This window comes from Protopterus annectens, chromosome 3.part1 (genome assembly GCF_019279795.1).
Source record: "Protopterus annectens isolate FY-2018-M chromosome 3.part1, PAN1.0, whole genome shotgun sequence".
NCBI classification, from domain to species: domain Eukaryota; kingdom Metazoa; phylum Chordata; order Ceratodontiformes; family Protopteridae; genus Protopterus; species Protopterus annectens.
Genome location: NC_056732.1, coordinates 1,856,834,832 through 1,856,849,762, shown reverse-complemented (window position 1 = coordinate 1,856,849,762; position 14,931 = coordinate 1,856,834,832). Strand labels below are relative to the sequence as shown.

General features: G+C 38.2%; 1 protein-coding gene across 1 annotated transcript in view; it reads right to left on the bottom strand.

Annotated features, from left to right (window-relative positions):
* Positions 1-12,100, bottom strand: part of LOC122797931 (zinc finger protein 181-like) — a 161,695-nt gene extending 149,595 nt beyond the window's left edge. The window contains exons 1-2 of the mRNA XM_044066449.1: positions 11,958-12,100; positions 9,614-9,740 (exon numbers count right to left, since the gene is read on the bottom strand). Coding sequence (XP_043922384.1) covers positions 9,614-9,740; positions 11,958-11,969 — 139 coding nt within the window. The 5' untranslated portion in view covers positions 11,970-12,100. The remainder of the gene's footprint in view (positions 1-9,613; positions 9,741-11,957) is intronic.
* Between the last annotated feature and the right edge of the window lie 2,831 nt (positions 12,101-14,931).

The window sequence follows — 14,931 nt, the reverse complement described above, 5'->3', positions numbered from 1 at the left end:
CATAGGTTTCCTCAAAATAAACAGTTATTAACAAATATGTATTACTGTCTTTTATATCCCTCCTGGTGACAATACAGATATACTGGAAGATATCCTACACTTGATATCCATAAAGTTTCCACAAGAAAAAAATACTACTAGGTGATGTGAATGTCAGTTGGTTGGACAGAAACTCCAACTCCCCTACATCTAGCATGAACTTATATGGTTTCAGACAACTAATTATAACAAGACATCAAATTCCCTATCAGACTGGATCCTGGTATCAAACTCTAGCAAATACTCCGCCATGGGACTGTTTCAGTGATCATCTCCCAATCTGTATGACCAGACATCTCACATATCCATTTATAAAACAACAAACTAACTTTACAGTTTAACCCAGAAATGTTCCTTTACACTATCATTTATTAAGTGGAACTTTCTAAAAATCCTCCCCTTATATGATGCTGTAAATAAATTTAGTATAACTTTCCTCAATCTCCTAAACAGCCTTGCACCTTCTAGAAGGAAGAGAATGAAATCAAATAATGCAACTGGCACTCCAAAAAGAGTAGAACACTGACGCAGGATAGAGAAAAAACAAGGAAAGAATGGCAGAAAAATACAAAACATCACAATACCTTGAAAACTTCAGAATGCTTCACAATCATACTAAAAAGCAAATTAATGAAGACAAAAAACTATACTATAATAATTTTCTAAATAATACTAAACACAGCCTTAAAAAACTGTGGACATCTATTAAAGAAATCTTATACCCTAGCCAAAAATTCAACCCAAACCCCTCTCCTGGTAACTCCCCACTCAAAACTGCAGTACAGTTTATCTCTTATTTTATAGCTAGTACAGAATCCCTAACCAGAATTCTTCAACATTTCTAATCACAAGCCTGCCGAACAGCCATATATCCCCACATCCACTTTCACCTTCAAACCTGCGCCCACATCCTGTCGTCTTCATAGAGGCATGTACCAAAATACACACAGCTGAATATCGATGAACATTCCCTACAGGGGTAGCACAGCCTAAAGGGTTGGAAGGCCATACTCTGTTATAGTAGGATATTACTAGCCCTGGTTTGCATTACTTCTGTAGTCAACAGATGTTAGATCTGGCCCAACACATTGAAAATACATTTTACCAGGTCTGACATAGTGGTATAACACAGCATGGTGATGGGGCCAGGTCTGACATAGTCTCCATACAGTAGTGGCAGAGATAAGGAGGAAAGGAGAGAAGGGGTGGTATAACATAGCATGGGGATGGGGCCAGGTCTGACCGTCTCCATACAGTAGTGGCAGAGAAGGATGAAAGGAGAGAAGGGGTGGTATAACACAGCATGGGGATGGGGCCAGGTCTGACATTATGCCTGTATGTTTGACACATGTGCAGATATCAAAGTTTGTTTCGGACTTAGGTAATGGAAATTATGATTTTTTTTCATATTTGGGTAAATAAGTTTGCAAGGGAGCATCTGAATGTGCCAAGTAATACATCATTTGAAGACTATTGCTGGTTCCGACATGGTAAAAGAATTGTGCCTGTATGGAAATTATGATTTTTTTTTCATATTTTGGTAAATAAGTTTGCAAGGGAGCATCTGAATGTGCCAAGTAAAACATCATTTGAAGACTATTGCTGGTTCCGACATGGTAAAAGAATTGTGCCTGTATGTTGGACACATATGCAGAAATCAAAGTTTGTTTGGAAGTAGGATATGGAAATTATGAATTTTTTTCATATTTTGGTAAATAACTTTGCAAGGGATCATGTCAGTGTGCCAATTAATACCTCATTTTGTAGTCCATATCATGCTCATGTTAGTCACTGTGTGCTTTTGGACACATTCAGGCAGTTGGGATAGAAATCTTTTTATAGTAGTTTGTGTGTGAGGCTGCATTGTTGGTGGATAGCGACTGTTAAGGTTTCAAGACAGTCATTTTGCCACCTGTTCACTGTTATTTTATAAGTTTTCAAGGCTGTTAGACATTGAGGTTTTCAATTGTTGGCATGTTTTTTTTTTTTTTGCCTGGTGGGTAGTAGGAGCGTTGGTGTTAATAGTGAGTACCAGGATTTTCTTGTTGTGTTTATGGTAATAATTTGTGGAGGGCCGTCAGAACCTATTGTTTTCTTCTTTTATTTTCCTATGTAGCTGAATTTCCATATTCTGTGGTTATCATCTTGAAGAAAATAAAGTGCCATATATTGAGGTGTATTTTGTGCAAGGGACGTGGATACAACTGATTGGTGAGTGGTAAAAATCTTCTTAATTTTTTGCTTCAGGCCAGACTTCAGGCCCTTCAGAAAATGTATGCTAATGTAAAACCTGTTAGTCTTATCAAATTTGTAAGTTGATAACAGCAGAATGTGTCCAGATTAATCACACTAAGAAACTGAGATGTATGCATTAGTATCATTGGTTTTGTATTATGAATCTTTAATGCTATCAATTTCATCGAATCTTTAATGCTGTTTTGTAATAAGTGATAAGTGAGGCAGTTGGGAGCATGCAGTATAACCAGGACATTATTAGTGTTTCTTTTCATTATTATGCCCATAATAGACCTCTAGGGAATCTTGTAGAATAGGAGTGTTTTCAAACTTGCTGTGATCTGTTGCTTGTTCTGTAATAACCTGTTGGTGGTTTACTTGTAGTTGCAGTGCTTTGTATGGCTAGTTAGGGTCCTCCTGAAATGTATGTATAGTTTGTTGCTGAAGTAAAATAAGTAAATGCATGCTATTTTTCTTTATTCACTGGGTGGATGGGTGACCCAGCAGTACACCATTTTCTTCCACAACCAAGGCCAACAGTCTAGGCTGACTGGCTGGATTGGTACGTGCCCCAAAGAAGTTTTTGAACAAAAAAAATACTTCTATCCTTTTTTTCTTGATATATATATATATATATATATATATATATATATATATATATATAAGCAGGTCAGAAAGGGAGGGGAACTTCATTGCATAGTAGATGTGCTCATTTTTTGAGATGAGTACCTTTTATGTAGTAAAGGCGGTCATTGTAGTGGTCTGTTGTAATAACTTTTGGCTTGCTTATAATAATACTTCCGCAGATTGGTCATTAATTAATAATTTGATTACTGGTGATATGGTGTTATAGGATCTTGAAATGCTTTTATACATGGCCTTCATTGTCTACTTTATATTTAGTTAACATAATAGAAATTGTATATATTTTTTTCATTTTGGGCATTTGTTGGTTGTAATAATGTTTGGTGTTTGGCATTAAGTGCCTTTATTGGTCATAATACCAAGTTAGAGACTCTTTCAGTTTGTCAATTTGTAAATTCTCTTGGTCAATTATTCCAAATAGACTTTTTTGATGGCTTGCTTTTCTGGGGATACTGTTAAGATTGTTTGAGACTTTGCTGTACACACTGAATGATTTTGTTGGATTAGTTCTTTCATATAGCTTGCTCTATCTACAGTATTTATTTAGTCTCTGTAAGCTGCTGTAGGGGAGTTCGATTCTGTCAGAGAACTTTTCACTTTCCATGATTCTGTGCACTAGTATCAAGTCTTCCAGCCCTGCCTCCTTGTGTTTCATATAAGAAGATCTGTAGTTCCTATAGTCTTTGACCATATCCCTTCACTTCCATTCTACAGCACTTATCTGGTAGCTTTCTTCTGCATTCCTTCAAGGTACCTTGAATGGATAGGTTCATATTTGGGTAAATAAGTTTGCAAGGGAGCATCTGAATGTGCCAAGTAATACATCATTTGAAGACTATTGCTGGTTCCGACATGGTAAAAGAATTGTGCCTGTATGGAAATTATGATTTTTTTTTCATATTTGGGTAAATAAGTTTGCAAGGGAGCATCTGAATGTGCCAAGTAATACATCATTTGAAGACTATTGCTGGTTCCGACATGGTAAAAGAATTGTGCCTGTATGGAAATTATGATTTTTTTTTCATATTTGGGTAAATAAGTTTGCAAGGGAGCATCTGAATGTGCCAAGTAAAACATCATTTGAAGACTATTGCTGGTTCCAACATGGTAAAAGAATTGTGCCTGTATGTTGGACACATATGCAGAAATCAAAGTTTGTTTGGAAGTAGGATATGGAAATTATGAATTTTTTTCATATTTTGGTAAATAACTTTGCAAGGGATCATGTCAGTGTGCCAATTAATACCTCATTTTGTAGTCCATATCATGCTCATGTTAGTCACTGTGTGCTTTTGGACACATTCAGGCAGTTGGGATAGAAATCTTTTTATAGTAGTTTGTGTGTGAGGCTGCATTGTTGGTGGATAGCGACTGATAAGGGTATTTAAGGAATAAGAAGTAAGACAGGGCCCACCAGCTAGTGTAGGGCCCACCAGCTGGGGCATAGTAATTATTCGAAACTGACGACTGGTACAAATCTAATATGAAAGGTTGTATTTTAATATGCAAAAGCAGAACAGTGACCCAGTCAGCATCACGTTTATCTTTCAGTTATATTTCTTCAAAATGGTTCATTCAGATCTGCATAAACCCAGAAAATGTAATGGAGTTCCAATACTGAACCCTTTGTCAGTTTAACAACTATATCTGAAAATGCATTAGCGGTATTAATCATGCTGTACCTATTCTATGTTAATTCCCTAAACCCAATGGCTTAGACGGATTATTTATTTCAATTCACTTCTTTTGTCAACTGAGAATCATGGCCAAGGTAATTTGATGAAATGGCATACAGTAATGAAGTGCTGGTGGTGGGTACAGACTCCAAGAGGGGTCAATAGAATCCACAACAAGGAGCTCAAATATTACTGTGAAAGTTCCTGGCTGCTACATAAATACAAACTTCTGTTAAGAAGTCCCAATACTACAGTTAGCAACAGTGCACACAAGCATACATTTATTTTAATTGTAAAGCCAGTGAACTGGTTACTAATTCAATGTGATTGACACTGCAATAACACCTCAGTGTAGCAATCAGTTTATTTACTGGTCAAGAAAAATGAAAATCACACTACCACATAGGTGACTACTCGATATAATAAGCAATTAGTCTATGACTTAGGTACTAGGCTATTGGCCCCAGGGCCTATATAAGCCTAGTTAAAAAGGTAGCCTGGTTTTCACCACCCAAGAAAATTATTTTCCTGTGCCCCTGTCAAGCAGAGCCACAGAGGTGATCCTGGGGTGAATTTCCTATTTCCCATCCAATCATCAAGATTTTTATTGAAGAGTGCTAATGAGGAGCTTTGTTTGATATAGATAGGTAGTTTGTTCCACAGCATGGGAAGCTCCAGCATGTCCTGTTTATTGTGGTGACAAGGTTTAGGTCCCTACAGCGTGTAGGTCGCAGGGATTGGGATTTCTTTAAGTGGAGCATGTCCAACAGCTCTGGGTTTGACATAGCTTTGTATGTTAAGCAGAGATCGCCTCTGAGTAGGCGATATGCAACGGAGTAAAGATGGAGTTTTTTGAGACTGTCTGCATAGGGCATCTGTTTGAGGCCAGTAATTCTCTTTGTGAGATATTTCTGCAGCCTTTTCTGTTGTTATTGTAGATGTCTTGTGAGGTACATGCCAAAAGAGGCATTGTACTCTATAATGGTTCTAATGAGTGATGAGTAGAGGGGAACAATGACCTCTTTTTTCCTGGAAGAGAAACCTTTTGTGATGAGGTGTGCCACATAGAAGGATTTCCTGATTACTGTGGCAATGTGATTATCAAAGGAGAGACTGTCCACCTGTGGCCCAAGGTCTCTTATCACACTTTCGGTGTTAAGTAGACTACCATCTATGTAGCAGCAGATGGGTACAGAGTTTTTAACAAAGGGGATGATTTATTTTATTTACTTATTTTACATTTGTTTACCGGGATAGTCTGACTGGATACATGTCCATTTTCAGCGGAGGCAGAGGAGAAAAGCTCCACATAGACAAACTTACATAGATTACACAGAAGTTAGCAAACAATTATAAAAACAAAGTGATTATATACAATGGGTTAGTAGTATTCCCTAGTAGGGACTCACAATTCTCATGGAAAGACAATTAAAAGTAAGAGACATCAGATTTGAAGCAGAGCTTGGTGATGTAGTTACAAGTTATGATAATTGCAGAATATGTTTTTAGTTTATAAACTTAATCAGGGTTGGTACATGGGCATAGCCAATTCATTTTTGAGATACTGTTTGAGGTTTTTTTGAAGAGACATTTGGAGGATTGTAGGGTTATATAGTTGATAATGCACTTTTTGGCATTGAGCCTGAGGCCATAGCTTTCATGCCAGGCATCTATCTCAGTGAGCTTCTGTAGGATGTCCACATCGTTACAAGTTTCGATTATGGCTCCTAGTTTGCAGTCATCTGCAAACTTTGTTAGCCAAAGACCTTCTGTGTTAGCAAACAAGGGAGGACCCAGGACTGAACCCTGTGGTACTCCACTTGTCACTGGTCTGAAGTCAGATTTGGAGTCTGCTACTTTCACAGTGTGGGTTCTGTCAGTGAGCCAGCTGGCAACCCATCTTGTGACATAGGGATTTATACCTAGTTTAGTGAGTTTATCTATAATTCCAGAGTGGGGGATGGTGTCAAAAGCCTTGGTGCGATCTTGATAGGCTATGTGAACCACCTTACCCATGTCTACAGCTTTGGTGACTGCTTCAAAGAAGTTTATCAGGTTTAGGAGACATGATCTGTGTTTTACAAACCCGAACTGGGTGGGGTTCAGAGTTTGGAGATTACCAATGTCTTTGTTTATACGTTCCATGAAAGCTAATGGGGTGGTAGTTCCCGGGGACCGTGGTGGCTCCCCCTTTGTGGAGTGGGATAACCGTCACTGTGCGCCACTCAGTGGGCACAAAGCCTGAGGTGAGGCTATGACTGAACATGGTGCTTAGGTGGGGTGCCAGTTTATTCTGTAGTTTGTGTAGAACACAGCCTGGGATGTTGTCAGGTCCCATGGATGCTGTGTTCTTGTCTTTGGAGAGTGTAGTTTTTACCTGTGCAGCCGATACCGGCTGCCACACATCAATGTTATTTGGATTCTTGTTTACTGTCCAATCTGAAATAAAAGCTTTTCACGCAAAAATATATAAATAGACAAGACTCCCCTTTCAGAGAAAATCAGCATAGTATGGCCATATTTGAGGGAAAAAAAGGCTCAGCACTGCAAAGGAAAGGGACTGCTGTGGGGGGGGGGGATACAATGCAACTCTGTTGTACTGCTCAGGGAATATATGTCAGAGGGAATCCAGGAGTTCTAGACTAAAAGATTCACTGCTGGACAGTTTACTATTCTGCTCCAAGGATATATTAAGGGAGATTTGTAGGATAAAGCTGTGATTTGAAGAGAATGAAAGTAAAAGAGTAGAGACAGAGTTTAACACAGTGCAATATGCTTTTCTGCCCCAAGCTGACTGCAGTGGCCCAGCACTGGCAGCATTCAGCCCACTGAGGGGATGGAATATCTACTGGTGAATAGTGAGAAGCTCATACATATGCTGTAATCGGCTCTGGGCATGCTCTAGAAAAGGATCTGAAAGAAATAGGAATCATCATGGGACAGGACATTGTCCTGTTTTAGGGATTACAGGGATCACACAACAGAATGGCAAACAGCAAGCACCCTAAGAGTGCTAAAACCAGAAGCCTAAAGGTAGTTAAACAAAGTGTATGTAGTAACACTGATCGTTGCCAGAGTGAGCTTAGGAAAAAGAAAAGAGAGGTTACCACTGACAATGTGCAGAAGATTACTGACGAATATTACCTGGCTGCACACCTTACATACTGATCAAACCATAACCAACATAAGCTGTAGAGCAGTGGCGCTTGAGAAACACCTCTCATTCTAATGGGGAGGAGCCTGACAGAAAGCAGCCACTAGTTGAATTCAGATGGAGACTTCCATTATGGGTAACAGGTGTTCTACAGAAAGGCAGCCAGAAATAACGGACACAAACAATAAGGAATAGGGAGGGGCTACATATTTTAAGTTCAGTATCTGCAAACAGTTCATCAGTGCAGAGCAATGGTTACATAGCTGACAAAGATACTGGCTCTACATTGATGCTGCTAGTGAACCAGCTATAGGTATGAGCTTACAGTAGCAAAAAGAGGCAATCACATGCGATTCTGGTGACCCACATTAGGGTATGAGCTCAGTGTGGCTGATGAAAGGTAACCATCAAAACTGCCGGTGACCCAGGTTTGGGTATGAGCTCAGGGTGGTAGGCACCTGTGTTAATGTTGACCAACATTTTGAGCTCAGCTTATAGTGAAAGAGAGGGCAACAGTGATCAGAGTAGTTGAGACAGCTTTAAGAAGGCCCATAAGGTAATAAAAGGAGTGTAACCATCTGTGCTATTGTCCTAAGTCTGAGAAGGACTTTAGTGTGACAGAGAGTGGGTAGCCACCTGTCCTTCTGGTGACACAAGTAGTTTGAAAAGGAAGTTAAGCTAACTGAGAACATGTAACCATTTGAAATGCTAGTGAACTAGGTGTGAGAAGGAACTTGGGGTGAAAGACACCAGGTAACCATCTATGTTGTTGATGACTTAGCTTTAGGAATGACTGGTAGAAGGACAACAGTCATCTAAGCTACTGGTAACCAAATTTTGTTGATGAATGAACAATAAAAGACAGTGGATAATTATTGTGTTATATGTTCAGGGACAGCTATGGCTGACAGATGATGTACTGGTAATAGACCAAGCTCCAGAAAGATCTTCACAAGGAAGACTGAGGGTACCTGTCAAGTCACTTACCTCAGGTTGTAAAACACTGTTACTGTATCTGGTACTGTGTGCTTGGCAATAGAAAACAGCTAGTAGGACAACTTATGAGCTGTCATATCACTAGTACATGGATTAAGAAGCAAGCAAACACTTTCAGCTCTGGAATTTGCAGACTGACTCAAGGATGGAAGTCAGACAGCAACCAAACATCAACCAAGAACAGAATACTATATATCAGACCCTAGCTGTATAGATAACAAATAGTCTCCAGCTATATAACTAAGGCCAACATAACATCTCACCTCTACTGGAAAACATATAAAAGTGATCATCTAATATAAGACTGCAGTCCTGATATTCACAAAAGCTATCTTAGCAGAAAGTTTAACCTGAAAGACTGCTTTATTGTTTCTCTGAATTCATACTTCAGCAACTGATGGACAAATATGGAAAAAGCAAATGTTGCATTACAAAAAAAAAAACTGAATCGTGAAAATACAATTCATATATTCTGGAACGTTCTCTCTTTTAGAAACAATGATCAGCAAGCAGCTCTCTGTTTACAGTAATCATCAGCGATTTAACAATATCACACCTATCTGGGACTGATTTCCACAATCTGTAATTGGAAATTACATAACTGATCTCTTTAGTTAACTGGTCCTATGTCACTGCAGATAAAGGGCAGCTCTGAAGACAGGTCTTATCTGTTTAAAAGCTAAATGTTACATAAATAAATGCAAACATTCAAAGGTAGGTCACAATATTTTAGCTTTCTGAATTAAAAAAATATTACATCATAATAGCTCATGCAGTTTATCCCTGTACTATGCATAACAGCATTTCTACAGTTTTAATACAAGTGTACCCTTGAAATACATGTAAACTTTGTGATATCCTTTCTTACCTACAGATACCATGTGCTCATAGTTCTGTACCATCACCTCCCTGTGTAGTTCTTTTTCCTGTTCATTCAGCATCTTCCACTCCTCTTTTGAAAACTCAACAGTAACATCTTCAAAGTGTTCAGGTATCTGGAAACACATAACAGGTGTTTGATTATCTCTGGCTTCATTTTGACAGATTAAAGGATTCTGAAATGGCACTCAGAAGGTGACAAGCTAGGTTATAACGTACAACCTACATTTTATGGGTGAACTCTAATAGAGATGCATTCGTTATTCATAACCAAACACCATGATTAAAGTCTCAGGGGATCCACATACCATTTATTTAGTGCTTTCTTTCACCAAAATTGTAAAAAGAACTTCACCAGAATAAAACCAGTACATCATGATGAACATATTTAAACAGAAAGTAAGATAACAGTTGTGATCAAATCTCACATAAATCATGTGCTCATATAATCAATTCTTGCATGGTTTTGCCTTGATACCATTCGGTGTAATTATCCATGTATGCAACAATATAAAGGTCCAGTCAGAGTACATTGCATCCTTTTGGATGTGTGTAGCTATAAATATTTTCAGGCTGGATATAATGCAAAAAGATTTTACAGAGAAGATTGCAGGGGTAAAAAAGTTTTCCATATCCTATAGTAAAAAGGTTAAATTTGAACTCTGTTTACTACAGGTTTTAGCATAGAACTGTAAAACTAATGTACTTTTATTAGTTGTGTTATGGAATACTTTTGTCTTACACATAAATGACTCAGAGTACATCCACATACTAATGTTAACAGAATATTCCTTACTACCAGAGTTGCTATTGCTCAGAATAAATTGTCCAGTATAATAAGGTCTGCTGTCAGTTTGCACTCCTTTAAAACTACTTCTTTACAGTTTTTTTGGTGAAAACATAAACCCTACTTGCAGTAGAATACAGACTCAGCCTCTTTTGAGGCTTTAAAACCACTTTCATTAAACACTGACATATTTATTTTCCTGCACTGCTGTATTGCAGAATCACAGCACATGTTCTCCAGTGTTGTGACATCCCCACACTCATGGGTGGTCTCCTATCCCCATGATAGAATCACCATTTTATACCACCTGACCCTAGGTATGCACACATTTTTTGTGGTAAGGAGTCATCCATAAAGTGAAAAATGAAAAAGTCAGACACATGAATCTTAGAAGCAGACATTATGATAGAAAATTAATAACACCGGCAGAAATAGAAATATTACAGCAGAAGTGTTGTTTTAAAAAAAAATTAGAAAAGAAATGCAATGCCTAAATGCGTCTTTAAAATTATTCATCATTTTTTAGTGAACACTGAATTATGAGTGCTTATTACCTAATTACTGCCTCTGTTTAACATATATTATGTTTATAGCTGCCAAACAATTATATCTGGAGCTTTTCTCCAGTAGACTTACATACACTATCCAATTGTACTTTCCAGGTCATAAAAAGTAAATTAGTCCAGTTATTTTATCACACTTGCAGTTAATGCTTCAGTTTTTTTTTTTTTTAATCTGAATCTGGTTTAGCAAAAATGGAATGGGGCAGTGGTGCAGCAAGAGGTTCTCTGGTTCGATTCTCAGCTGGGGTTCCTTCTGTGTGGAGTCTGCATGTTCTCCCTGTGTTCATGTGGGTTTCCTCTGGGTGCTCTGGTTTCCTCCTACATTACAAAGACGTGTCTGGAGCATTTCTCCCCGGGCCTCCGCTGAAAATTGGCTTTGTTCCAAGTCAGACTTTCCCAGTTAACAAATATTAAATAAATAAATAAATAAATGTTACACAGACACACATAAGAGGCATGACAGACACTATTAAGCCTAACATGAAAGGAGAAAGCTCTGCATTGCTTTGGCATGTCACATTATTATATGAAACAACAAACATCTGCATCAATAATGTAACACCTTCCAACAATAAAATCAGAAGGGTACATGATTCAACTCTCACTTTGACTGTCATGTAACATTGCTACTCACATTTTTTTGCATTACCTTGCACTGTTCCTTCAAAACAAAGTTTCCATCCACACACAATAGTACCACAGTATACAAGCTTCAATGATCCTGGATCTTTCCCAAACAGAACAAACCACAGAATTCTTAAGAACTTGCTGTCTTTTTACATTTATGGATTAGACAGACTACAGATATTCATTTCACATAACTCAACTCTCTGCATGTAACAATTCTTTACCTTCAGTTTCATGAAACAAGCCTCATTTGTTCATATGCTCACAATCCCTGCTGTCTTTTGCTGTTTGGAATTATAAAAATAAAGGCTATCCATTCAAAAAAGGAGTTTTCTCATCAGTATAAAAGTTCTTACCTCCAACTTCATGATATCTGGCTTCAGACTCTAATCCCACAAGACACACTGTTTAGGAAGTCAAACAATGGCTATTCTAAGGGATATAAATATAAAGTATGAGCAACAGACTAGCTCTGTATTGTTGATATACAAACTGCTAATTTCAGCTACTTCTTTGTAAGCAAACACTTCCTGATTGTCCCTCTCTGAAATATGTCCCCCATGCCTGCTGATATGCTAATTAATATTTATGAACTAAAGCTATGACGTGATGCAGCAGGGAGGGATCAGTTTAAAAGTTTTAGATACTGAGATGTTGTAGCTTTCGCTCAGTATTGCTAGCAAGAGAAATTAGTACATGAATTAATGACAAATGCATAATATACCCTACATTACATAATGGGATGACAGAAATAAGCACTTTGTCTATCTAATTTAGATTTTACATACTTCTCAACTGTCCATAATTTCATACAATGTTCAGATTTTTCCTTGTACTTTTGGTCTGCTCCTCATACAATGTCTTATTTTCCAGCAAATCACTGAGGTTCAAAGTCACTAAATAATGAAAAACAATTGATTTTCAGACTTCATATCCTTCAGGAAATGTATGCTAATACAAAACATTTCTAATACTTTTCTAAGTTTAAAAGAGCAATATTTCAAACTATGTGATTTTGCCACCCCCCACCCATTATTTTTCGCTGTGTCCAGAATTTGTGTGCTAAGAGGTTGAAAGATATGACCTACTGGCTTTTACCTCGTAGGGCCTGCCCATCTCCTTTGCAGATTTGTATTTTCTTTTAACCTTCGGCTGCATGCATTATTTTCATTATTTTAATATATGCGAACTGCCTTGTGATTTTTTTCAAATTATTCTACCAGCAACTGAGTTTAATTTCATTAGCACTTTGAAACGTAGATTCTGATGGCAGATAAAGAATTGTTGGCCCACCCAGTATGTATGTTTTGTATTAGCCAAGCTATAAGTCCTATTATTTATTTATTTATTTTATTTATTTTATTTTATTTTACTTTACATTTGTTAACTGGGATAGTCCACTGGACACAGGCCCATTTTCAGTGGAGGCCTGAGGAGAAAAGCTCCACAGTCATAAAAACAAATAGTATAATAGATTGTTACAAATTTAGCAAAGAGGTAATTACAGTAAAAATTACAGTCAAAAACAAATACTATATATAATCTACAAGTTTTGCAAAGAAAAAATAACAGTCAAAAGCAGTTAGTCGTAGATTAAGTAACAAATACAGACATAACAACACTTAGTAGTCCAAATAGTGAGATTATACATCACTACTAGAGGTTTGGGTCTAAGAGAACATGAGTATAACTGCTGGAGTGACGTGTATTTCAGCAGCTGCAGAAGATAAAGTGTAAACCAGAACAAAATCTCATATTGTAAGTTTATATACAATCCTAGGACACTGACGTATTAATACACTGAGAGGTATAAGAATTTTCAGGAAAGCTTAGAGTGGTAAGAATAATGGCGGAGTGCCTAACCTAGTGTCGTACCGGAGCACAGCCAGTGATTAAAGAGATAGGTTTTTAATGATTTTTTTTAAATTGTGTGAAGGAAGTGATAGTAGGAATCTGACTGGGTAGTTTGTTCCAGATTTTAGTTACATAGTTCAAGAAGAGGCTGTATTATTAGATTTAGTTATAGTGAGCATAAATTTGTTATTGGAGTAAAGAGTCCTGTTAGTACTGTGGGGGAGAAGTAGAGTTTGTAATGTGGGTTCTTTTTCAGATTGATACAAAATTTTATGGGCCAGAGAAAGCTGATTGTAGTGTAATAGATGGGGATGCTCCAGAGAGAGCTGAGTGTAGTGTAATAGATGGATAAGTTCCAGAGAGAGCTGATTGTAGTGTAATAGATGGGGACGTTCCAGAGAGATCTGATTGTAGTGTAATAGATGGGGACGTTCCAGAGAGAGCTGATTGTAGTGTAATAGATGGGGACGTTCCAGAGAGAGCTGATTGTAGTGTAACAGATGGGGACGTTCCAGAGAGAGCTGATTGTAGTGTAATAGATGGGGACGTCCCAGAGAGAGCTGATTGTAGTGTAATAGATGGGGACATTCCAGAGAGAGCTGATTGTAGTGTAATAGATGGGGACGTTCCAGAGAGAGCTGATTGTAGTGTAATAGATGGGGACGTTCCAGAGAGCTGATTGTAGTGTAATAGATGGGGACGTCCCAGAGAGAGCTGATTGTAGTGTAATAGATGGGGACGTCCCAGAGAGAGCTGATTGTAGTGTAATAGATGGGGACGTTCCAGAGAGAGCTGATTGTAGTGTAACAGATGGGGACGTTCCAGAGAGAGCTGATTGTAGTGTAATAGATGGGGACGTTCCAGAGAGAGCTGATTGTAGTGTAATAGATGGGGACGTTCCAGAGAGAGCTGATTGTAGTGTAATAGATGGGGACGTTCCAGAGAGAGCTGATTGTAGTGTAATAGATGGGGACGTTCCAGAGAGAGCTGATTGTAGTGTAATAGATGGGGACGTTCCAGAGAGAGCTGATTGTAGTGTAATAGATGGGGGCGTTCCAGAGACAGCTGATTGTAGTGTAATAGATGGGGATGTTCCAGAGAGAGCTGATTGTAGTGTAACAGATGGGGACGTTCCAGAGAGAGCTGATTGTAGTGTAATAGATGGGGACGTTCCAGAGAGAGCTGATTGTAGTGTAATAGATGGGGACGTTCCAGAGAGAGCTGATTGTAGTGTAATAGATGGGGGCGTTCCAGAGAGAGCTGATTGTAGTGTAATAGTTGGGGACGTTCCAGCCAGTTAAGCTGCTTCAAGGATGAGCAATGATGAGATCTATATGGGGAGTTTGAAGCGAATCTAACGATTTTGTTGTAGCAGGAGTTGAGCTTAGCTAGGTCTGATTTTCTAAAGTTTGTAAGAACAGGGAAGACATAGAGGAGAATAGAAATAAGGTGAATGTGGGCTATGGTTGCTTTTGA